Raw genomic sequence first — 26,018 nt, forward strand, 5'->3', positions numbered from 1 at the left:
TGCAACTTTACTATAGTCATTGATTAGTTCTAGTAATTTTCTAGTGGAGTCTTTAGGGTTTTCTATGTAGAGGATCATGTCATCTGCAAATAGTGAGAGTTTTACTTCTTCTTTTCCAATTTGGATTCCTTTTATTTCTTTTTCTGCTCTGATTGCTGTGGCCAAAACTTCCAAAACTATGTTGAATAGTAATGGTGAAAGTGGGCACCCTTGTCTTGTTCCTGACTTTAGAGGAAATGCTTTCAATTTTTCCCCATTGAGGATAATGTTTGCTGTGGGTTTGTCATATATAGCTTTTATTATGTTGAGGTATGTTCCTTCTATTCCTGCTTTCTGGAGAGTTTTTATCATAAATGGGTGTTGAATTTTGTCAAAGGCTTTCTCTGCATTTATTGAGATAATCATATGGTTTTTATTTTTCAATTTGTTAATGTGGTGTATTACATTGATTGATTTGTGGATATTGAAGAATCCTTGCATACTAATTAACCTTAAAAGCTTCTGCACATCAAAGGAAACTATTAGCAAGGTGAAAAGACAGCCTTCAGAATGGGAGAAAATAATAGCAAATGAAGCAACTGACAAACAACTAATCTCAAAAATATACAAGCAACTCCTACAGCTCAACTCCAGAAAATAAATGACCCAATCAAAAAATGGGCCAAAGAACTAAATAGACATTTCTCCAAAGAAGACATACAGAGGGCTAACAAACACATGAAAAGATGCTCAACATCACTCATTATCAGAGAAATGCAAATCAAAACCACTATGAGGTACCATTTCACACCAGTCAGAATGGCTGCGATCCAAAAGTCTACAAATAATAAATGCTGGAGAGGGTGTGGAGAAAAGGGAACCCTCTTACACTGTTGGTGGGAATGCAAACTAGTACAGCCACTATGGAGAACAGTGTGGAGATTCCTTAAAAAACTGGAAATAGAACTGCCTTATGATCCAGCAATCCCACTGCTGGGCATACACACTGAGGAAACCAGAAGGGAAAGAGGCACGTGTACCCCAATGTTCATCGCAGCACTGTTTATAATAGCCAGGACATGGAAGCAACCTAGATGTCCATCAGCAGATGAATGGATAAGAAAGCTATGGTACATATACACAATGGAATATTACTCAGCCATTAAAAAGAAAACATTTGAATCAGTTCTAATGAGGTGGATGAAACTGGAGCCTATTATACAGAGTGAAGTAAGCCAGAAGGAAAAACACCAATACAGTATAATAATGCATATATATGGAATTTAGAAAGATGGTAACAATAACCCTGTGTATGAGACAGCAAAAGAGACACTGATGTATAGAACAGTCTTGTGGACTCTATGGGAGAGGTAGAGGGTGGGAAGATTTGGGAGAATGGCATTGAAACATGTGAAATATCATGTATGAAATGAGATGCCAGTCCAAGTTCAATGCACGATACTGGATGCTTGGGGCTGGTGCACTGGGACGACCCAGAGGGATGGTATGGGGAGGGAGGAGGGAGGAGGGTTCAGGATGGGGAACACATGTATACCTGTGACGGATTCATTTTGATATTTGGCAAAACTAATACAATTATGTAAAGTTTAAAAATAAAATAAATTTTAAAAATAAATAAATAAATAAACGACATCTTTTCAAGTGTGCATACTCCCCTAGTTTCAGGTCACAGGGCCTCTGATCTTAATCCAAAGATACATTAATGAGATAACCTTCAGAAATAAACCTAGAGTGTCCTTTTAATAATTCAATTAAGCTTTACAAGAATATAGCATAATAGCAAACAGCTGTGTGTGACGTGAGTCTTAGGCAGTAAATACAGACCTCAATTAACAAATCTAGAATTTAATATCGACTGAAACACCATCTTTCTCTCTCTAGAATTACCCTCATTTCTAACAAATACTGCAAAATTGACTAATTTGTTTGCAAAATAAGTCTGGTTTCAACAAACTTGGCCTGATTACTTATATAATTGACCATATAGGCTTTTTAAAAATTTAGCTTTGCTGGTACTTGTCAAAAAGTTCTTGCTAGGGGCTTCCCTGATGGTCAGTGGTTAAGAATCCACCTTCTAACCCAGGGGACTAAGATCCCACATGTCACACTAAGACCTGATGCAGTCAGTAAATAGATAGATACATATTTTTAAAAGTTATTGCTATGAGTCTTCTTCAAGAGGAAACATTTTTGCAAAGGCATAAGTGTAAAACAATGACCATCTATGAATACAAAAAAGACTTAAGAAGGTACAGTTAAGTGCCTGATTATACAATGCCATTGACAAAGAAACTCGGTTACTGCTAAGTAACTCGGTTACATACAATGTTTTAAGATAATAACTAGAATTATGACTGATGATAGTTTATCAGAACATACCATATTTTTAGAAATTCTATATAATTTAAAAAATATCTATATTTAAAACAGTAACCCAGTACTTCCCTGGTGGTCCACCAGTTGAGAATCTGCCTGCTCATTCAGGGGACAAGGGTTTGATCCCTTGTCCGGGAGGATTCCACATGCTGGAGGCAACTAGGCCCGTGTGCCAGATCCACTGAGCCCATTCCTCCAGAGGCTATGCTCCATGACAAGAGGAGCCACCGCAACGAGAAGCCCTTGAAACGCAACTAGATAGCAACCCTCGCTCACAGCTAGAGAAAGTCCAAAGACAGCACAGCCAAAAATAAAATAAATAAAAATTTTAAAAGATGAGGTTTCCCTCATTAAAAAAGGACTACCCATACAATATAACCTAAGATTTATTACCCATTTGACACTACTTCCCATTAATTAACATTCCAAATGAACCTAATTAAATATCTTTCTTTGGGATGTTTCAGGGCCCCTTAAAGCATCCCAAAGTAAGCTAGATGTTAAACTTCATTAGAATTTTATTTGGGGAGTTGGTCAAAAAATATCAAAGAAGTTTTAAAATTCTTGGTCAAATAGGATCATAGGTCACTGTGAAAAAATACTTATTCACTTAACCAATGTGACAATAAAATATATCAGAGGCAAATACAGAGGCAAATCAATTAAAAGATAAAGAACTTAAAATCTGCTATCAAAGCAGATCAACATTTTAAGAAAACTTTGTTCTCTTAACAGAGAGAAAAGCCAAATTTAAATTTCCACAGTTTACTTTTAAAATTGATTCAAAATTTAGTCCATCTTAATCATGCACAAATCTCTTCTCAAGGCTCCTTATCCATCACTTTCTATATCCATATTAGTTTATCCCTTATTTTCTCCATCCAGAAACAACCAGCTCTAGGACAAAATTTCTTTTCCTTAATGAAATGCAATTCCATTCTTCATATCTTCTTTTATTGAAAACATACATCCTACTTTCTTACTGCATACTGAACCTTTTATTATTTCCAGTAGCTTTAATGATATTTAAATTAGAATCCTCAACTCTTAAAAACCTTAATTTCTAGTGAAAACTAAAAAGTAAGCAATTGTGAACTGTCTACTACATTAACATCCTATAGACTGGAAAGCATAAATATCAATAACAATTGCTAAAAACATGTACTTTTTTATATCAACTATCTCAGTATGGCACCAAATATATGTATTAATAGTAGTGAATACCTTTGGTTTCTCTGTGAAAGGAGGCCGATGTTTAGTAATTAAAGTTTCAGTATCTTATTTTATTTAAGAATGATAAACTTCTATCATTTAACTTAGCACAACTCTAAAATTTTAAGTTACCAAATACCTGGAGAGATTATTTTTAAGTAAACATTCCTGGGGGGGCTTTTCCGGTGCTCAGCTGCTAAAGAACCTGACTGCCAGTGCAGAAGATGCAAGAGCTGTGGGTTCAATCCCTGGATCCCTTAGATAAGGAAATGGCAACCTCCTCCAGTATTGTGCCTGGAAAATTCCATAGACAGAGGAGCCTAGCAGACTACAGTCATGACATGACTGAACACACATACACATGCACAGATATTCCTAAAATAGAATTACTCCTAAAGAGTTCACCCAGAAGCTCTTATCTTGTTTATATTTTACTTATAAAAATTTCATCATACCAAGTTACTTCTCTTGCTGACAAATTTGCAATAGATGTTAAGACCTTATTTGACTTCTATTAAGCTTAGGTACAGTATGAGTACTACACTAAAATATCGATGTCTCTAAAGACATGTCCATATTAATTAATCAACAAGCTTTATTGTTGTTCATTCACTCAGTCGTGTCCAACTCTTTGCAACCTCGTGGACTGCAGCATGCCTGGCCTCCCTGTCCCTCATCATCTCTCAGAATTTCCCCCAAGTTCACGTCCATTGAGTCAGTGATGCCATCCAACCATCTCATCCTCTGTCATCTCCTTCTCCTCCTGCCTTCATTCGCAGCATCAGGGTCTTTTCCAATGAGTTGGCTCTTCACATCAGGTGGCCAAGGTATTGGGGCTTCAGCTTCAGCATCAGTCCTTCCAGTGAATAATCAGGACTGATCTCCTTTAGGATGGACTGGTTTAATCTCTTTGCTGTCTAAGGGACTCTCAAAAGTCTTCTCCAATACCTCAGTTCAAAAGCATCAATTCTTTGGTGCTCAGCCTTTTTTATTGTCCAGCTCTCACATCCGTACATGACTACTGGGAAAACCATAGCTTTGACTAGACAGACCTTTGTCAGCAAAGTCATGTCTCTGCTTTTTAATATTCTGCCTAGGTTGGTCACAGCTTTTCTTCCAAGGAGCAAGCATCTTTTAATTTCATGGCTGAAGCCATCATCTGCAGTGATTTTAGATGGTATTAATTTAATACTAGGTAACTCAGCTGGTGGGAGAAGGCAATGGCACCCCACTCCAGTACTGTTGCCTGGAAAATCCCATGGATGGAGGAGCCTGGTAGGCTGCAGTCCATGGGGTCGCTAAGAGTTGGACACGACCAAGCAACTTCACTTTCACTTTCCACTTGCATGCATTGGAGAAGGGAATGGCAACCCACTCCAGTGTTCTTGCCTGGAGAATCCCAGGGATGGAGAAGCCTGGTAGGCTGCAGTCCATGGGGTCGCACAGAGTCGGACACGACTGAAGCGACTTGATAGCAACTCAGCTGGTAAAAAAATCTGCCTACAATGCAGGAGACCCTGGTTGGATTCCTGGGTCTGGAAGGTTCCCTGGAGAAGGGGTAGGCTATCCACTCCAGTATTCTTGGGCTTCCCTGGTGGCTCAAAACTTTAATACCAGGTATTAATTTAATACTAAAAATTTCCCAGTTCATGTGAGTACAAAATTCATTCTGGCAAATTTTTTATTCTGAGAAATTTATATAAGCTCTTTTCTTTAAGCCAATTAAGTAGAGCTAATATCATCCAAAGTTAGATGATATTAACAGACATATAGACAGATACAACCAGAGATCACATAGCTTCATTTTAACACTTAGCCATGAATCAAGTATTACAATATAAAACTCATTAGAGTGCCTTATTCTTGATCTCTGCCCTGAACTCCTGTGTTGAAAGTCAGTGACTGCAGTGGCTAGTGACCTAACCCTCGTAGAGGCAGATGGCAAACGGCAGTTTTAGTAGGCACCCACCTCGCAACAGAACCCCTCTCTTGACATCCTGAAACCCAAGAAGAGTGCAGTGACCTCAGGGACTTGGGTGTGGCCAGGTGGCATTGGGCTCCCCCCACTTGACTCTTTGCCCTTTCAGAGCTCTTTTCCAATATCCATGAGCAAGGACTTCTCAGGTCAGGATCTTTGTAAGGCACCCGGTCTGAGTGAGCATCTTCCTTGGGGTGGTCCTGAGGCAGTACCAGTGGCCCACCTAAACTGAAACTGTGGCAGGAGATTGCCAAGAGAGGGGTCCGGATGGAGGAGAGTGGAGAGAGCACTGTGCGGGGAGTCAGCAGCCTGGCTTCTTGCTCCAGTTCTATTAGGACTCGCTATGGTAACTTACAAAAGTCTCTTCCTTCCACCGGCCGGCTTCTTTATCAATAACACGTGGACATTGGACTGGATACCCATGGTTTACGTACTGTGCTATGAAGAGGGAGATAGAGAAAAGAAACGAGGCACAAGAGGAGGTGGCACTGATGGAAATGACCTTGTGAAGCCAGGTCACTTGTCTGCATCTTGGTGCCCTCATCTGAAAAATGGGAATTGCTAATAGATGAAAAGGTGTTCTGAAAGATAGAGGTAAAGCGAACGTGTTGACTCAGGATAGAGCCTTCAAAGCAACGTGTGCTGGAAGAACATTCAGTCAGTTCAGTCACTCAGTCCTGTCCAACTCTTTGCGACCCCATGAATCGCAGCAGGCCAGGCCTCCCTGTCCATCACCACCTCTCGGAGTTCACCCAAACCCAGGTCCATCGAGTCGGTGATGCCATCCAGCCATCTCATCCTCTGTCGTCCCCTTCTCCTCCTGCCCCCAATCCCTCCCAGCATCAGAGTCTTTTCCAATGAGTCAACTGGAAGAACATTAGCGCCTAAGAAAATGCAGGGGCTGGTTTCATGGGAAAGGAGGGTTTCAGCTCTGAGGGGTAGGAGAGTGTGCCAGGGCTTCCAACTGACTGTTGAGGCAAATGGAGAAGGGGCGTCCTAGAGACTCGCAGGTGCCATGCCCTGCTGTGACCTGGATTCGCACATCAGACCCTACGGAAAGGTCTTCTCTCACTCGGAATCACGGCCTTTGTTTAGAGGAGGGGATGAGGGAGGAGACAGAGGCCCAGGAGGGAGGGGCCGGGGCCGCCCCCGCCGCTCCGGCTGTGCGGAGCCCGGCAGCCTCGCTCCCGCGCCGGGCGACGGAGGCGCCGGGCGCCAGAGTTGAGTCTCAGCCAGTTTACTCTCCCTCTGGATTCTTCAAGCATCCCTGGAGCGAGCGACTGCGCACGGCGTGGAGGTAGGAGGGCGCTTGGACTGAGCCGTTCAGGTGGCTCGGAGCTCTGCCAGCTTTGGTAAGTCTGTACCTCGTTCGCCTGCCGGTCATCCCCAGTGGGGATGAAGGAAAGGGCTGACAGGGACTCCTAGAATCCCCCCCACCCCGGGACCGAATGTTTACGAGGGTCCCTGGCAGAGCCGGACCGGGATTGGGGACAGCTAGGAAGCAGGAGCCAGCCGTGTCTCAGGTAGGGGGGGGGGGGGGGGTGGGCTATGGCATGCATGCCCGGCAAAGTGGGAGACGGGGATCCCCGCACCCTGGCCGCTGCTGGGCTCAGTCCTCCACACCCGCGTCTGCCAGACCAGTCCCAGGTGCGAAACTGGGGCGCTACCTCTTTAAAAGCGTCCAGTCTGAGCCTCTGCTGCACCATGTGATTGCTTGAAAGGCAGGGCTGGGAGCCTGGAGGATGGTGAACCGCTGCGCGGAGCCCAGAGCCCAGCCCAGTCTGGCGCAGCCTCTAGCCTCAGGAGGCACCAGGTGCCCAGAACTTTGAGCACCGCCTCTGGGACTCGCTGGCCCCCAGCAGACAGGATGGTGAGCTCCCTGCATCCTGTTCTATGAGCATGGGTAGGTAGAGTCAGGCACCGGGAGCCCTGTGGGTTGTGTGTGTGCTGGGAACTGCCTCACACCTGATAAAAAAAAGCCAGTGGAGGAGTGAGTGCTGCTATTTTAAGTTGTTGAATGGATTCTCTGGGGTTGACAAGGAGAGGGGACAGAGATTAGGCAGAGAAAGGGTTAGCGTATCCCATCGGCTTGGGTAGGCACTAGATGTGCCAAGTGGGGCACATCTCCAAAGGGCAGCTGGAGTTCCAGAGCTGCCTGGCTCCCCTCCCCCCAGGCAGGCCTTCCCACCCTAGGCTTCCGTGACCACAGGTGCTTGCCTCCTGCCCCTTGGCGCCTGTCTGCTGATGTGCCCAGCCTGTGCCCACCATGCCGCCCTCCATCTCGGCCTTCCAGGCCGCATATATTGGCATCGAGGTGCTCATCGCCCTGGTCTCTGTGCCTGGGAACGTGCTGGTGATCTGGGCGGTGAAGGTGAATCAGGCCTTGCGGGATGCCACCTTCTGCTTCATCGTGTCACTGGCAGTGGCTGATGTGGCGGTGGGCGCTCTGGTCATCCCGCTCGCCATCCTCATCAACATTGGGCCGCGGACCTACTTCCACACCTGCCTCAAGGTCGCCTGCCCTGTCCTCATCCTCACTCAGAGCTCCATCCTGGCCCTGCTGGCAATTGCTGTTGACCGCTACCTCCGTGTCAAGATCCCACTCAGGTGAGTTTAGAGCAGCTGCAGGTACCCCATACCGGGAGGCTCGAGGGCCATGTGAAGAGGATAAAAGGTAGAACATAAAACCCCACGTGAGCTGGACTTTCCTTGGGCCGTTATGCCCCAGCTCTCACTCTGCAGCGCCAAGCTGAACTGAAGTTGAAGCAGGAAGGGGCTGGGTGGTTGGAAGAATGTGAACCTAGTAGTGCTTGGGCCCCCAGAGCTGAAGCTGCTGCTGCTCTCCTGATCCGGCCAGGGCACCTGAGGCTGCCTGTCCGGCCCGCGGAGGCGGTGGTGGGGAGGGGCTAGGTGGTGGAGCTGAACTCCACCTGTTTGAGGCAAGTAGAAAGAGCAGAGCAGGTTGCTCGGGTGGGCTGAGGGTGACACACTGCAGACAGGGATGCTGCTTCTCTAGCCAGACCTGGGAAAGCTTCCTAAAGATACTCCATAGCTCTCCTGTTCTCCAGATACCCCTGCGCTAGCCAGCTCCAAGCTCCAGGGCTATCCTGTCGAACCTAAGCAGTCTGATTACCTCTGCCCAACTCCCACTTACAGAATCTCTGTTGCAGGGAGGAGGAGACAGGCTCTTAATGATCCCGTTCTGTTGTGAAACGGGTGTTTCTCCAGTCACAGCAGAGGTCCTTACGCTGTGTCCAGGCAGCACTAGAGTGGGTGGCCCAATAATGGCCGTCCTCTCACGCAGGTGTCAAGCCCACACTGGGGTTCCTTCCCTGGGCCTGCCAGGCCATAGGCTCATCACCAGGCAGTGCCTGGGCCACCAAGTGCCAGCAAATGCCTGGGCACACTGCCAGTGCTGCCTTGCTGGGACATTCTTGTGAGGCGTGCTTGCCTCCTCCTTAAATCTTCTCACTGGTAGATTCCCTCTCTACTGTGAAGTTCTAGCCATCTTTGTCACCAGCCATCCCTGGAGTAGCTTCCATACCTGGGACATGGGGCCCCTGGCCTCACTTGATAATTTTCCCAAGCAAGCCTAGGCACCCACATTTGTCCTGTTTGTACATTTAATTTTTCAAAGCTTCTTTAATGCGCCATTTTTTCCACCTCTTTTCAACATGATTCTGTGAGGGAGGTGAAGTGGAACCTGGTCAAGGGGAAACAGATCCAGAGGCTCTCCTGGGGCTGGCTGGGAACGCAGCCTTAATCCCACAGCCTCCCTTCCTTCCTGACCCCCCGTGTCCTGCCCCTCCATGCCGTGCTCTCTGCCTTGCTTACCCCCCTCACAACACCCGAGTTTTCTAGGAAAGGTGAAGACTGCTGCTCAAGCAAGAGGGGAAGGCGGCCCACAAAGCCTGTGAGCTGAGGGGCCTTCATGCTGTTATCAGCCCCAGGTCACGGCTGGCCTGTGCTGACGAACCTGGTTTCAGTCCATTAGAGTGGTCTGGGCCTCTGAGCCTGGCCATTACAACAAAGTGTTGCCACAATCGGAAAGTCATGCAGATGTGTGAATATAAGAAAGCTGCTTAAGAAATGTGGTCTACTGAGTGGGTGCCAAGGTGAGACAAAGGCCTGGCCGTGATGTAACAGTGATCACAGACTCACAGAATGTGCCCAACTTGTCCTGTGGGGGTGGGGATGGCTGTGCTGGCAGGAACTGCAGGCTCATTCCTGCAGAAGGCAGCTTCTGCCACTCCTTGCTTCAGCCTTGGGGCGGCGGAGTGGCGGCGGGGGAGGTGGTGGTCTTTAGGGGCTATCATTGGAGAGCCAAAGCAGAGGCTTTGGCGTAGAGGCTAAGACTGCAGGCCTGGGTTCAAATCCTTGCTATGAATTCCTAGCTTTATGACTTTAAGAAAGTCACTTATTCACCTCCTTCATTTTTAATTTCCATGTCAATAAAAGGAGACATTAATAATAGTACCTTCCTTCTAGGGTGCTTGGAAGAATATAATAAATTCCTACATATAAAGCACTTAGTACTGTATTATACAATTAGCATTATATGCAGTCCTTAAGTGGTAGGTTTATTTTGTTGCTTTATTATCATTATTAACATATGGGTCTGAATAGGCAAGCCCTGTACTCCCACGCCCCACACGCTCAGGTCTTATATAATAACACATATGCCCATACACACATGTGCACACACACATGTGCACACACACAACACACCACATTCCCCGGGAGGTGTCAAACTACTACGAAACTATATTTATACATGTTTCTTCTCCCTTGCTAGATTGTCATGCCTCAAGGGCAGCAACCTAGCAGTGACCACATTTTGTTAATTCTTACAGATTCTCTAAAATGCCTAGCATAGTGTCTGGCACATAGCAAATGTCTACTCAATGAAAGTCAATTGAATTGGATGAGTGTTCAGAGTTACACGGTGAAGCCTCAGGCAGGCCTCCCAGGGGTCTGACCTCTAACCATCCTGCTGTGGCCTGTCTTCCTGGCTTCCCACCTCAGGATCAGGACCACAGCTGCCCATACCAGCTCAGGCAGCTGCTTCAGAGCCACGTATCAATAGTGCCTGCGAGAAAAAGGCTGCCAGGCCTGGCTTCCAAAGCTGGGATCCCAGAGGCTGGGCTGAAGTGACAGACTCCTCCAGGTCCTTGCTGGTCACTGCCCGGGTCCCTCCTGCAGGAGGAACAGCATGCACGGCTCCACTCTGGGCAGCTGGAGTCAGCAGGCTACCGGGCTGGGAGAATACCTCTCAGCCAGAGGCCCCCACGTACCTGATTGCTTGCCCTGACAAGCCAGTCCGAGGCGGATGGGACCCTGGGAGCCAGGGAGTAGCATTGCCTAAGCATTGGTGAAGTATGTATGGGGCATTCAGTGACAGGAATTAGCTGGACCCCTTACTAAGCAAGGCATGATTGGACCGGTCAACCACAACTTTTATTTCTTTCCATTTGGAAGTAACAACAATTTTAAAAAGTTTAAATTGTTGGTTCATCAATAACCTGTGGTTATTTACATGTATTTTACGGGTTATTTGTGTAGTACCTCCACATGTTTGGCAATGGACACCCTATCCCTCTCATTTCCTGCTTCTAGGGAACCCCTGGATTTTCTTGGTGGCACTGTGTCATCTTGATACCTACACCAGGGGCTTGTTATGGTGAGGAGTGCCACTCCCCAACCACCAAAGCCCTGTCTGTGGAAAGGGGATCTGAGCACGATCTGTCTGTCATCTGGGTTGGTGTGAGGGGAAGGGGTAATGGGCATTTGGGAGTAAGAAATACATGAGTTTGAACCTTGCTGTGTTACAAACTAGCTGTGCAACCTTTAATAAGCTATTTGATCTCTCTGAGCCTCCTCTTTGCCACCCCGCCCCTTGCTACCTGCATTCTGGATTTGAGGTCTCTGAGGTTCCTTTCACCTCTAACTTTCTATGGTTATTTCTCATCATGACTCCTGCCAATACTCTGTTGAAATCCTAGGAAAATTGTGTTGTGTTTTTTAGCTCCTAGTGGTGATGAGCTACACATAGTACTATATTTGTGTGTGTGTGTGTGTGTGTGTGTGTGCGTGCGCGTGTGTGCGTGCACTCAACCACTCAGTCATGTCCAACTCTTTGCTGCCCCATGAACTGCAGCCTGCCTGGCTCCTCTGTCCATGGAATTTTTCAGGCAAGAATACTGAAGCAGGTTGCCATTTTCCCCTCCAAGGGATCTTCCCAACCCAAGGATTGAACCCGCATCTCCTGCATTGGCAGGCAGATTCTTTACCACCGGCCCCCTGTGAAGTAGTCATATTTTTTTTATTATTATTAAATGAGATAAAGCATAATGCTCATAGTTTCTTGCTGGTAGAGATTATTATCCCCATTCTAGATACTTCTATAGATAAACTAAAGTCTAAAGCTCAGAACATTTCAGTAATTTGCTCAAATATCTTATCAGGAGCAGAGAGAGGATTTGAATCCAGGCCTAGTGCATGCATGCATGCATGCTAAATTGCTTCAGTTGTGTCCAACTCTTTGTGACCCTATGGACTGTAACCCACCAGGCTCCTCTATCCATGGGATTCTCCAGGCAAGAATACTGGAATGGGTTGCCATTTCCTCCTCTAGGGGAACTTCCTGACCCAGTGATCCACATTTTGTCTGTTATATCTCCTTCATTAGCAGGCCAATTCTTTACCACTAGCACGACCTGGGAAGCCCTTAACTAGTGAGCCCATGTGTATTTTGAATCAGCCTTTAGAAGCTATAGGATTTAAGGAGGAGTTGCCTCCAGGCTGTCAGTGGGGGTGATTTTGCTCCTCTTATTTTTACCATGGACTCTACACTCTGCTCCAGCCCATGCTTGACAGCTCTCTCTCCCTCCTCACCTTTTCTCCAGTGGGCATTTGAGCCTCTGGCAGCCCTGCCTCTGTCCACAGCTGGAGGCCTGCCCAACTGGGCTGCTGACCAGGGAAGTACAGCAGAGTGTGGGGGAGGCCAGATTACTGGACCAGAGCTCTGACAGGGAAAGAAATTTGATAGATTAAGGTATGTTTGCTCTTAGGCATCAATTTAGGCAACCCCAACTCTCCAGCTACCCTGGGCTTTTCTGGACAGGTTAAGTGCCTCCTGTTCTTGAACCAGCAGGCGCTCATCTGTGGCCTCAGGGTCCCAGAATAATTGCTCTTCAGTGGCGCCATCTGCTTTCAGTAGACATAGGTCACCTCTAGCTCCTCTGTCTAAGGATGGGTTAGTCCTTGGCTTAGAGTGTCTGAGACAGAAGAGGAGTGACAGCAACCCTGAAGCCCAACTCCCTCACATGTGGAGAAGAGGAAAGAGAAGCACAGAGTTCCAGCGTTTTCAAGGTCACTCAGCCACAGGCTGTTTTCTCCTCCTCATTCTGACTGTTGTTCCCCAGCCTCTGATGTAAAAGGCAATCATCCTCAAGGACTAGAACAGAGAAATTCAGCCTCTACAGCTTGCCAGCAAATTCATGATGGGTCTAGAAGGGAAAAGTGATGGAGAGATGTCAGCTTTGTGATTAAAAAAGTAGTGTCTTTGCTTGGACTAGGGATAGCCTTCAGATGGGTTATGTTAAAGATCGTGCTAAGCACTCTGGATTAGATTCAGTGGTGAAAGCTCCTGCTAGCTGGCATTGGAATGGCATCTAGGAAGCCTCCAAGTGCTTTAGGAGCAAGATACCCTGGTGGAAATGCTGCTTGGAAGCAAGGGAACAGCCAAGAAACCGTCTGGATAACCCCTCTACCCAGAGATCATGGGGTAGAGTTTTAGAGGCTGTGCCCTGACATTTTATATTTATTTCCAAGCATAAAAGCAATCCATATTTATTGTAAAAATTTTGAGAAATATAGAAAAGAATAAAGATGATAAAATGTTAGTAGCTCAGTCATGTCTGACTCTCTGTGACTGTAGCCCACCAGGCTCCTCTGTCCATGGAGTCCTCTGGGCAAGGATACTGGAGTGGGTAACCATTCCCTCCTCCAGGGGATCTTCTTAACCCAAGGATCAAACCTGGGTCTCCCACATTGTGGACAGATTCTTTACCATCTGAGCCACTCAGGTCTCCAAAATTACCAGTAATTCTGCCACCTGCACATGACTACTGTTAACTTTCTGGTGTTCCAGAAAATTTTCCCACATAGATGATAGATGGATAGATAGATAATTATGTTTTTATGTAGTTGAGTACATCAATGATTTTTATATCCTATTTTATTCACTTAATGTTATAAGCATTTCCCCATCAATAAAAATATTTTCTAAGGATTTTTATAATGATATAATATTGAATTGGCTTTTTACTCATCTTTTAGGTTTTAGCTAAAGCAGCACCTTCATAGAGAGGCCTTCTCTGACCCCCTCCTCAGCTAACCCAGTTTCATTTCCTCTGTTATTTACTTAGGTTGGATATATTTCTCCTTCCCATCTCTCCTGGCCCAGGTAGTTCTTTCTGGATTTAGTAAGCACCGAAAGGGCAGGAACACATCTGCTCACATACTGATGTCTATCCCATGCCTGGCACAGAATAGCCATACTGTAAACATTTTTAAATAAATGATTATCACATTTTGTTGATTCATTCTTATAATTTTGACTTTTTAGATTATTACTGATTTTTAAATTTTTACAAATGACACTGCAGTGATATCCACAGTTCACATTGTTTGTAGGATCAGGGCCAAGCCTAGAACTCTGGATTGTGCCTCCTAGTAAATGGCACAGCTTCTACCTGTAAGAGATTTTACAATTTAAATATTCCCCAACTCCTTGTCCTCCTACTCTCCCTGCTCCTCCTGCCCAGTTTCATGAAAACTGCAAATCTCCATAGCTGCATGTGGCATTTCTCTGCTCACTTGCCCTTCTGGGCTAGGTGGGGCAGGAATGACTGGGCCCCAAGGCCAGTCCACAGGAGGCCTGGGCATCCTGTTTCTTTGTGTCTTGGTCAGGAGAGCACCCCCTAGAGGAGAGGGGCTTGGAGTATGGTACTTCCTGGTTGGCCTCATCCGGCAGGGTGGGCACAGGACAGAGAGGAAGAAGGGTACCTGACTCCTTGAACTGCATGAATCACCTCTTTAGCCTCAGTCTCTTAACTCAAGCCCAGAGGAGGCTATCAGCTGCTGCAGAAGAAAGAAAAGGCTAGCAGCTGAAGGTGGGGTGGGATACAGAGGAAAGACAGGTAGGTGGGCCTTGGTATTCATATCTCCTTGGAAATACTGGCTTGGGGGTGGGCAGACAGAGTGGGGAAGCTGGCAATGGACTTCCCTGACCCCTTCCCCAAAAAAAGGAGATCAGACATCTTATCTTGCAATGTTCTCACCTTGGAATTTTTTTTCTTTAGCAGGATCGCAGGGAGCTGTTCAGTTAGGGAGCTGGTTATATCTATTTGTCTATTTCATAAACATACTTTTTTGTACTGACCATTTATTGGGTACTTTGTGGGGCCTGGGGATACAGAGATGGGTGGGTTGGATTGGTCTCTATCTCTGTCTGGGGGTGCTTAGATGCTGCTGAAGTTGTGGATTCCTATATGCCAAGGTGGCCAAGTAGAAAATCCCAACCTGTCTATGGTGGGAGTAGGGGTAGCTGGAGAGCTGGAATCCAGCCCCTGACCCTTTGCAGTGCTTGGGCTGGTTGTCTGGGCCTGACTCCACATCCACTCTCTGTAGCCCTGGTCATGGTAGAGAGGGCCTTTGGGACTATCTTTCTACCACCTGCTTTCAGAACTCTGTTCTTCAGGAGAGGAGGGTAACTGATTTGTTAACCCTAATTTGTCTCCACTATGGTCAGAGGTTCATGACATTGTACAGTAGACAGGGATCAAGACCATCCCCATGGAAAAGAAATGCAAAAAAGCAAAATGGCTGTCTGAGGAGGCCTTACAAATAGCTGTGAAAAGAAGAGAAGCGAAAAGCAAAGGAAAAAAGGAAAGATATAAGCATCTGAATGCAGAGTTCCAAAGAATAGCAAGAAGAGATAAGAAAGCCTTCCTCAGTGATCAATGCAAAGAAATAGAGGAAAAAACAGAATGGGAAAGACTAGAGATGTCTTCAAGAAAATTAGAGACACCAAGGGAACATTTCATGCGAAGATGGGCTCAATAAAGGACAGAAATGGTATGGACCTAACAGAAGAAGAAGATATTAAGAAGAGGTGGCAAGAATATACAGAAAAACTGTACAAAAAGGATCTTCACGACCCAGATAATCCTGATGGTGTGATCACTCACCTAGAGCCAGATATCCTGGAATGTGAAGTCAAGTGGGCCTCAGAAAGCATCACTACAAACAAAGCCAGTGGAGGTGATGGAATTCCAGTTGAACTATTTCAAATCCTGAAAGATGATGCTATGAAAGTGCTGCACTCAATATGCCAGCAAATTTGGAAAACTCAGCAGTGGCCACAGGACTGGAAAAGGTCAGTTTTCATTCCAATCCCAAAGAAAGGCAATGCCAAAGAACGCTCAAACTACCACACAATTGCACTCATCTCACATGCTAGTAAAGTAATGCTCAAAATTCTCCAAGCCAGGCTTCAGCAATATGTGAACCGTGAACCTCCAGATGTTCAAGCTGGTTTTAGAAAAGGCAGAGGAACCAGAGATCAGATTGCCAACATCTGCTGGATCATCAAAAAAGCAAGAGAGTTCCAGAAAAATATCTATTTCTGCTTTATTGACTATGCCAAAGCCCTTGACTGTGTGGATCACAATAAACTGTGGAAAATTCTGAAAGAGATGGGAATACCAGACCCCCTGACCTGCCTTTTGAGAAACCTATATGCAGGTCAGGAAGCAACAGTTAGAACTGGACATGGAACATCAGACTGGTTCCAACTAGGAAAAGGAGTACGTCAAGGCTATATATTGTCACCCTGCTTATTTAACTTCTATGCAGAGTACATCATGAGAAACCCTGGGCTGGAAGAAGCACAAGCTGGAATCAAGATTGCCGGGAGAAATATCAATAACCTCAGATATGCAGATGACACCACCCTCATGGCAGAAAGTGAAGAGGAACTAAAAAGCCTCTTGCTGAAAGTGAAAGAGGAGAGTGAAAACATTGGCTTAAAGCTCAACATTCAGATAATGAAGATCGTGGCATCTGGTCCCATCACTTCATGGGAAATAGATGGGGAAACAGTGTCAGACTTTATTTTGGGGGACTCCAAAATCACTGCAGATGGTGATTGCAGCCATGAAATTAAAAGACGCTTACTCCTTGGAAGAAAAGTTATGACCAACCTAGACAGCATATTAAAAAGCAGAGGCATTACTTTGCCAACAAAGGTCCATCTAGTCAAGGCTATGGTTTTTCCAGTGGTCCTGTATGGTTGTGAGAGTTGGACTGTGAAGAAAGCTGAGCACTGAAGAACTGATGCTTTTGAACTGTAGTGTTGGAGAAGACTCTTGAGAGTCCCTTGGACTGCAAGGAGATCCAACCAGTCCATTCTGAAGGAGATCAGTCCTGGGATTTCTTTGGAAGGACTGATGCTAAAGCTGAAACTCCAGTACTTTGGCCACCTCATGCAAAGAGTTGACTCATTGGAAAAGACTCTGATGCTGGGACGGATTGGGGCCAGGAGGAGAAGGGGACGACAGAGGATGAGATGGCTGGATGGCATCACTGATTCAATGGACGTGAGTCTGAGTGAACTCTGGGAGTTGGTGATGGACAGGGGGGCCTGGCGTGCTGTGATTCATGGGGTGGCAAAGAGTTGGACGCAACAGAGCAACTGAACTGAACTGAATTTGTCTCCACACAGGGCCCTAATTTAGAGATATCTGTTCATTCATTCATAGGAGGCATCCTATGTGCCAGGCATTTTTATGGACACTTGAAATACATTCATTAATAGAGCAAAGATTTTCATGGAGCTTGCAGGCTATTTGGGTTGGTAGACAGATGCTAAATAAAAAACATAAAACCTAATATGTAGAGTGTTAGAAGGTAAAACATAGGGAGCCCAGCCTGGCACTCTGTTACAACCTAGAGGGGTGGGATGGAGTGAGGGAGGGAGGCTCAAGAGGGAGGGGATGTGTATAGAATTATGGCTGATTCACATTGTTGTATGGCAGAAACCAACACAACACTGTAAAGCAATTTTCCTCCAATTAAAACAGAAAAAAGAGCAGGGCAAATGAAATTGGAAATGCCAGGATAGGGGCTGGCGGGCTGGGGGTGGTGGTGGTGGTGTTGGTTTTGCAATTATTAATGGAGTGATAATTGAGACTTTCTTGAGAAGATGCTGTTTGAGCACAAACTTGGGGATGAGGAACTCTGCCATGCAGATATTGGGAGAATAATCCACGCTGAGGAAATAATTAGAGCAAAGTTTCTGGGGAAGAAATGTACCCAAAGTGGTAGCAAGAAAGTCTGTGCAGCTGAGATAAAAGGAGAGACTGGTTGAAGATAAGGCTGAAAAGTTTATAAACTGCTGGCTTGGAAGCCACTGAAAGGACATTGGCTTTTACTCTGAGGGAAATGGGAAGCTATTACAGGTTTAGAACAAGGAAGTGATATGATATTACTGACTTAGGTTTTCAATGCTCACTCTGACTGATGTGTGGAAATAGAGTGGAAAGCAGAAATTCAGGCAAGAGAAGAGGGAAGTGACTTGAATAAGAATGATAAAATAGCAAGCAGAGGAGATGGTAAGAAGTGATTAATTCTGGGTGTACACTTTCAATTTTTAACATTTTGTATTGTTTTTACTGTATCCTTCCCTGGTTGGCTGAGATGGTAAAGAATCTGCCTGCAATGAGGGAGACCTGGGTTCAATTCCTGGGTTGGGAAGATCTCCTGGAGGAGGGCATGACAATCCACTACAGTACTCTTGTCTAGAGAATCCCATGGACAGAGGAGCCTGGTGGGCTGCAGTCCATACAGTCGCAGAGTCAGACATGACTGAGGGACTAAGCACACACTTTTTATTGGGATAAAATATTCACACAATAAAGTACATAGTCTTACATGTACAGCTAAATAAACTTTTTCACATATGGATATATCTATGTAACTACCACCCAGATCAATATTTGGAACAATTTCAGCACCCTTAAGGTACTTTCCAAAAGATAATCACTATTCTTTTATCCCCATAGATTGATGTTGCCTGTTTTTGAACTTTTATAAAGGGAATGGAGTAGTATACCCTCCTTTCTGTCTGGCTTCTGAAGCTTAAAATTGTGTCTGAGATTTATCTGTACTATTGAATGAAATAGTAGGTTTTGCTTGTTTTTTTTTTTTTTTTTCTCATTGTTATTAGAATTCCATTGAATGAATATGCCATGATCTGTTTAATTCTGGATATATTTGGAAGAAAGAAAAATTTGTTTATGGCTTGAATGTGGAGTGTGAGAGAAAGAAGAGTTGAGAATGACCAAGATTTTAGTTCTAAGCAACTGGAAGTATGGAATGTGCATTATCCAAGGTGGAAAAGGCTATAGGTGATACAAGTTGTGGGAGCAGTAAAAGGAGTTCAGATTTAGACATGTTGAATTGTCTGTATCTATTAAATACCTCAGTGAAATGTTGAGCAGGCAGCTGGATGGATATACGAGGATGGAGTTCAGGAGAGAAGTCTGGGCTGGGGATGTGAATGTGAGAGCCATTGGCATGTAGATAGTGTTTAAATCCATAAGGCTAGATGAGATCACCAAGAGAGAAAGTGGAAATAAAGAAGAGGATGCAGATGATATGATACTATACATAGAAAATTCTAAAGACACCATCAGCAAACTACCAGAGTTCATCAATGAACTTGGTAAAGTTGTAAGATACTAAATTAATATACAGAAATCGGCTGCATTTCTATATACTAACAATGAAATATCAGAAAGAGAAATTAAGAAAACAATCTCATTTACCATTGCACCCAAAAGAATACAATACCTGGGGATAAACCTACCTAAAAGACAAAAGATCTGTAGTCTGAAAACTATAAGACATCAATGAAAGAAACTGAAGATGATGCAAACAGATGGAAAGACACACAATGTTCTTGGATTAGAAGAATTGATATTGTTTAAATGACTATACTACCCAAGGCAATCTACAAATTCAGTGCAATCGCTGTCAAAATACCAATGTCACTTTTCACATTTGTATGGAAAGACAAAAGACACAGAATATAATCTTGACACAATCTTGAGAAAGAAAGAACAGAGCTGGAGGAATCACATTCCTTGCCTTATGTAATCAAAACAGTATGGTAGTCACACAAACACACACACACACGGATCAATGGAACAGAACAGAGATCCGAGAAATAAACCCATGCACGTATGGTCAGTTAATCTACGACACAGTAGGCAAGAGTACACAATGGAGAAAAGATGATCTTTTCACAAGTGGTGCTGGAAAAACTGCTGCTGTTAAGTCGCTTCAGTCGTGTCCGACTCTGTGCGACCCCACAGACGGCAGCCCAACAGGCTCCCCCGTCCCTGGGATTCTCCAGGCAAGAACACTGGAGTTGGTTGCCATTTCCTTCTCCAATGCATGAAAGGAAAAGTGAAAGTGAAGTCGCTCAGTCGTGTCCGATTCTTTAGCGACTCCATGGACTGCAGCCTACCAGGCTCCTCCGTCCATGGGACTTTCCAGGCAAGAGTACTGGAGTGGGGTACCATTGCCTTCTGGATAGTTACATGTTAAAGAATGAAATTACAACATTCTCTAATACTGCATACAAAAATAAAGTCAAAATGGATTAAAAACCTAAATGTAAGACTGGATACTATGAAACTGCTAGAGGAAAAACATAGGTAGAAGATTCTTTGACATAAATCTCAGCAATATTTTTTTTGGATCCATCTCCTAGAGTATTGGAAATAAAAACAAAAACAACAAATGGGACCTAATTAAACTTAAAGTCTTTTGCACAGCAAGGGAAACCATAGACAAAATGAAAAAGCAACCTACTGAAGGGGAGAAAATATTTATAAACAGTATGAAACAATATGGGATTAATATTCCACACATATATAAATAGCTTACACGACTCAACGTTAAAAACAAAAAAAAAGCTTAAAAAGTTGGCAGAAGAACTGAATACACATTTTTCCAGAGAGGAAATGCAGATGCCCAGAAGGCACATAAAAAATGCTCAACATCACTAATTATCAGGGAAATGCAAATCAAAACCACAATGACACAGCAACTCACACCTGTCAGAATGCTGTGGTTGTTGTTCAGCTGCTAAGTCAAGTCTGACTCTGTGACCCATGGACTGCAGCATGCCAGGTTTCTTTGTCCTTCACTGTTGCCTGGAATTTGTTTAATTCATGTCCACTGAGTCAGTGATGCCATCCAACCATCCCATCATCTGTTGCTCATTCTCCTCCTGCCTTCAGGCTCTCCCAGCAGCAGGGTCTTTTCCAGTGAGTCTACTCTTCACAACAGATAGCCAAAGTATTGGAGTTTCAGCTTCAGCATTAGTCCTTCCAATGAATATTCAGGGTTGACTGGTTTTAATCTCCTGTTGTCCAAGAGACTCTCAAGAGTCTTCTCCAGCACAACAGTTTAAAAGCATCAATTCCTGATGCTCAGCCTTCTTTATGGTACAGCTCTCACATCCATACATGACTACTGGAAAAACCATAGCTTTGACTATACAGACCTTTGTCAGCAAAGTGATGTATCTGCTTTTTAATATGCTGTCTAGGTTTGTCATATCTTTACTTCCAAGGAGCAAGTGTCTTTTAATTTTATGGCTTAAGTCACCTTCCACAGTGATTTTGGAGCCTAAGAAAATAAAATGAGTTACTGTTTTCACTTTTTCCTCATCTATTTTCCATAAAGTGATGGGACTGGAGGCCATGATCTTTGTTGTTTGAATGTTGAGTTTTAAGCCACCTTTTTCACTCTCCTCTTTCACTTTCATCAAGAGGCTCTTTAGTTCCTCTTCACCTTCTGCCATTAGAGTGGTATCATCTGCATATCTGAGGTTCTTAATATTTCTCCCAGCAGTCTTGATTCCAGCTTGTGATTCATCCAGCCTGATATTTCACATGACGTACTCTGCATATTAGTTAAATAAACAGGGTGACAATATACAGCTTGTTGTACTCCTTTCCCAATTTTGAACCAGTACATTGTTCCAAGTCCAGTTCTAACTGTTGCTTCTTGCCCTGCATACAGGTTTTTCAGGAAACAGGTAAAGTGGTCTGGTATTCCCAATCTCTTTAAGAATTATATGCAGTTTACTGTGATCCACACAGTCAAAGGCTTTAGTGTAGTCAATGAAGGAGAAGTAAATATTTTTATAGAATTCCCTTGCTTTTTCTATGATCCAGTGGATGTTGGCAGTTTTATCTTTGTTTCCTCTGCCTTTTCTAAATCCAGCTTGTACATCTGGAAGTTCTCTATTCATGTACTGTTGAAGCCTAGCTTGAAGGATTTTGAGTTTGCCACCATGTGAAATGAGCGCAGTTGTACAGTAATTTGAGCATTCTTTGCCATTGTCTTTCTTTGGGATTGGAATGAAAACTGACCTTTTCCAGTCCTATGGCCACTGCTGAGTTTTCCAAATTTGCTGGAATATTGAGTGCAGCACTTTCACAGCATCACCTTTTAGGATTTGAAGTAGCTAAACTGGAATTCCATCACCTCCACTAGCTTTGTTCATAGTAATGCTCCTAAGCCCCCCTTGACTTCATACTCCAGGATGTCTGGCTCTAGGTGAGTGATTGCACCATCGTGGTTATCTGGGTCATGAAGATCTTTTTTGTTTTGTTCTGTTTATTCTTGCCACCTCTTCTTAATATCTTCTGCTTCTGTTAGATCTATATCATTTCTGTCCTTTATTGAGCCTATCTTTGCATGAAATATTCCCTTGGTATCTCTAATTTTCTAGAAGAAATCTCTTGTCTTTCCCACTCTATTTTTTTCCTCTATTTCTTTGCCTTGATCAATGAAGAAGTCTTTCTTATCTCTCCTTGCTATTCTCTGGGACTCTGCATTCAAATGGGTATATCTTTCCTTTTCTCCTTTGCCTTTTTCTTCTCTTCTTTTCTCAACTATTTGTAAGGCCTCCTCAGACAACCATTTCACCTTCCTGCATTTCTTTTTCTTGGGGATGGTTTTGGTCACCACCTCTTGTACAGTGTTACAAACCTCCATCCATAGTTCTTCAGGCTCTCTGTCTACCACTTCTAATCCCTTCAATCTATTCGTCACCTCCACTGTATAATCATAAGGGATTTGATTTAGGTCATACCTGAATGGTTTAGTGGTTTTCACTACTTTCTTCGTTTTAAACCTGAATTTTCCAATAAGGAGTGGATAATCTGAGCCAGTCAGCTCCAAGTCTTATTTGTGCTGACTATATAGAGCTTCTCCATCTCTGGCTGCAAAGACTATAATCAACCCGATTTTGGTATTGACTATCTGGTGATGTCCATATGTAGAGTCACCTCTTTCGTTGTTGGAAGAGCATGTTTGCTATGATTAGTGCGTTCTCTTGGCAAAACTCTGTTAGCTTTGCCCTGCTTCATTTTGTACTCCAAGGCCAAACTTTCCTGTTACTCCAGATATCTCTGGACTTCCTAATTTTACATTTTAGTCCCCTACAATGAGAAGGATATCTTTTTTGGTGTTAGTTCTAGAAGGTCTTGTAGGTCTTCATAGAACCATTCAACTTCATCTTCTTTGGCATTAGTGGTTGGGGCATAGACTTGGATTACTGTGATGTTGAATCATTTGCCTGTAAGAATGGATTTCATCAAAAAAGCCATTGTTGATGTTGGATTTTCACATGTTGGAAAGGATGTGAAGAAAAGAGAATCCTCCTACATTTTGGTAGGAAGGCAAATTGGTAAAACCACTGTGGAAAACAGTATGGAGGTTTCTTAAAAAACTAAAAATAGAACTACCATTTGAACCAGCAATTCTACTACTGAGTATATATCTGAAAAAAACAAAAACACTAATTCAGAAAGATACATGCATCCCAATATTCATAGAAGCATTATTTACAATTGCCAAGATATGGAAATAACCTGTGTCCATTAACAGATATGGATAAAGATGTGGTGTGTGTGTATGTGTGTGTGTATGCAATGGAATACTGAAAGTGAAAGTGTTAGTCACTGTTGTGTCTGACTCTTTGTGACCCTATGGACTGTAGCCCGACAGGCTCCTCTGTCCATGGAATTCTCCAGGGAAGAATACAGGAGTGGGTTGCCCTTTCCTTCTCCAGGGTAACTTCCTGACTCAGGGATCGAACCTGGGTCTCCTGCATTACAGGCGGATTCTTTTGTCTAAGCCACCAGGGAAACCCAATGGGATACTACTGAAACATAAAAGAGAAACAAAATTTTGCCATTTGCAGCAACATAGATGGATTTGGAAGGCATTATGCTAAGTGAAATAAATCAGACAGAGAAAGTCAAATACTGTATATCACTTATACATGGAATCTAAAAAATATAAGAAACTAGTGAACATAACAAAAAAGAAGCAGACTCATAGATACAGAGAACAAACTGGTGGTTTCTAGTGTGGGGAGCAGGCGGGGTGAAGGCAACACAGGGGTGGGTGAGTGGGATGTACAGACTATTGGTGTAACATAGGCTTAAGGGTGTATTGCACAGCATGTGGAATAGAGCCAAGATTTTGTAATAACTGTAAATAGAAAGCAACCTTTCAAAATTGTATAAGTATATTTTTTTAATTTAAAAAAGAAGAGGAAAGGACCAAGGACTGAGCATTAAGAGGTTGGGGAGATGAGACACCAGCAACCGAGACTAAAGGAGAGCCACAGATATTGGAAGAAACCCTGAGTCCCTAGCATGGTGTCCCAAAAGCCAGCTAGAGACAGCAGGTGAAGGGGGACCAAGAGGCTGGCTGCCACATGCTGCCAGTGTGGCAAGGGAGGCGAAGACTGAGAATTACCATTAGCAGAAGCAATGTTAATAGACGGTGAGAGAAAAATGTCTAATTGAAGAGGACTCAGGAGAGAAGATGAACGGAATCGAAGGCAGCTGGCACAGATTACTCCTTTGAGGAATTTTGTTGCAGAGCGCAAAGGCAGGAGGCAGGAGTTGCCTGGGGAAATGGGAGCGAGGCATTTTGCTCTGTTTTTGCTGAGGAGGGACATTGGTATGTCTGTGTACTTACTGAGACAATTTAGTAGAGAGTGCAAAACTAACAATAAGATAAAGAAGAGAATTTCTGGATTGATGTTGTTGTTCAGACGATCAGAGCTGGGACCTGGGCAAACTCTGAGGGGTTGGCTTTAGAGGAGCATGGGGGTCATCTAACTGGCAGGAAGGCAGGGTGTGGGCACTGGTAGGTGAAGTTCTTTTCTGAGTGTTTCGGTTTTCTTAGCAGTGGGAAGCAAGGTCATCAGATGAGAGGGAGGAGGTGATGGAGAGAGTAGAAAGTGTGAAATAATTCTTTAGGAAATGGGAAAATGACTAGATTCAGCAAATCTAGTACAATTGGAGGCAGCGTTAAGGGCCCACCTGAAGTTCATGGTGATCAATAGGAGTGTTCAGCTGCATGGGCACAGGCATAGCGCAGGTGAACAATTCATTCTTTCACTTAATCAGAAGTGCCAGATTCCTTGCCAGGCATTGTGTATCTTACAATGGCCAAGATGTCAGCCCTGATCCCTGCCCTTGTGGAATTTAGAGACGAGTGGGAGTGAACCAAGACCCAGATAGTATTAATGCATATATATATGGAATCTAGAAAAATGGTACAGATGAACCTATTTGCAGGGCAGGAATAGAGACACAGATGTATAGAACAGACTTGTGGACATGGGGTATGAGTGGGGGAAGGAGAAGGTGGGACGAATTGAGGAGTAGCATTGACATATATACACTACCATGTATAAAATAGATAGCTAGTGGGAAGCTACTGTATGACACAGGAAGCTCAGCTCCGTGCTCTGTGACAAACTAAAGGGATGGGGTGGGAGCAAGATTCAAGGGGGGATATATGTATACATGTAGCTGATATAGCTGATTCAGCTTTCCTGGTAGCTCAGTTGGTGAAGAATACACCTGCAATGCAGGAGACCCTGGTTCAATTCCTGGGTTGGGAAGATACTCTGGAGAAGGGATAGGCTACCCACTCCAATATTCTTGGGCTTCCCTTGTGGCTCAGCTAGTAAAGAATCCGCCTGCAATGCGGGAGACCTGGGTTCGATCCTGGGGTTGGGAAGATCCCCTGGAGAAGGGAAAGTCTACCCACCCCAGTATTCTGGCCTGGAGGATTCCATGGACTGTATAGTCCATGGGGTCACAAAGAGTTGGACATGACTGAGCAACTTGCACTTGCACAGCTGATTCACTTTGTTGTACAGCAGAAACTAATACAACATTGTAAAGAAATTATACGCCAATAAAAAATTTAAAAAGCAAACACAAGCAGGTAGCTACAATTGCAACTTGAAAAGAATTTGAGGAAGGAAGCCATCCTG

The 26,018-nt window shown here is 44.2% G+C and overlaps 1 protein-coding gene across 6 annotated transcripts in view; it reads left to right on the top strand.

Annotated features, from left to right (window-relative positions):
* Window positions 1-6,714: 6,714 nt before the first annotated feature.
* ADORA1 (adenosine A1 receptor) overlaps window positions 6,715-26,018 on the top strand; it is a 41,510-nt gene continuing 22,206 nt past the window's right edge. The window contains exons 1-2 of one of the 6 annotated variants that reach the window (XM_070767728.1): window positions 6,715-6,918; window positions 7,741-8,173. In XM_070767728.1, coding sequence (XP_070623829.1) covers window positions 7,833-8,173 — 341 coding nt within the window. In that variant the 5' untranslated portion in view covers window positions 6,715-6,918; window positions 7,741-7,832. Of the gene's footprint in view, window positions 6,919-7,153; window positions 8,174-26,018 lie in introns of those variants that run through there. The other 5 variants (XM_070767729.1, XM_070767727.1, XM_070767730.1 and 2 more) reach the window with 5 other exon arrangements.

The sequence above is a fragment of the Bos indicus genome, chromosome 16 (assembly GCF_029378745.1).
Source record: "Bos indicus isolate NIAB-ARS_2022 breed Sahiwal x Tharparkar chromosome 16, NIAB-ARS_B.indTharparkar_mat_pri_1.0, whole genome shotgun sequence".
NCBI lineage: Eukaryota > Metazoa > Chordata > Mammalia > Artiodactyla > Bovidae > Bos > Bos indicus.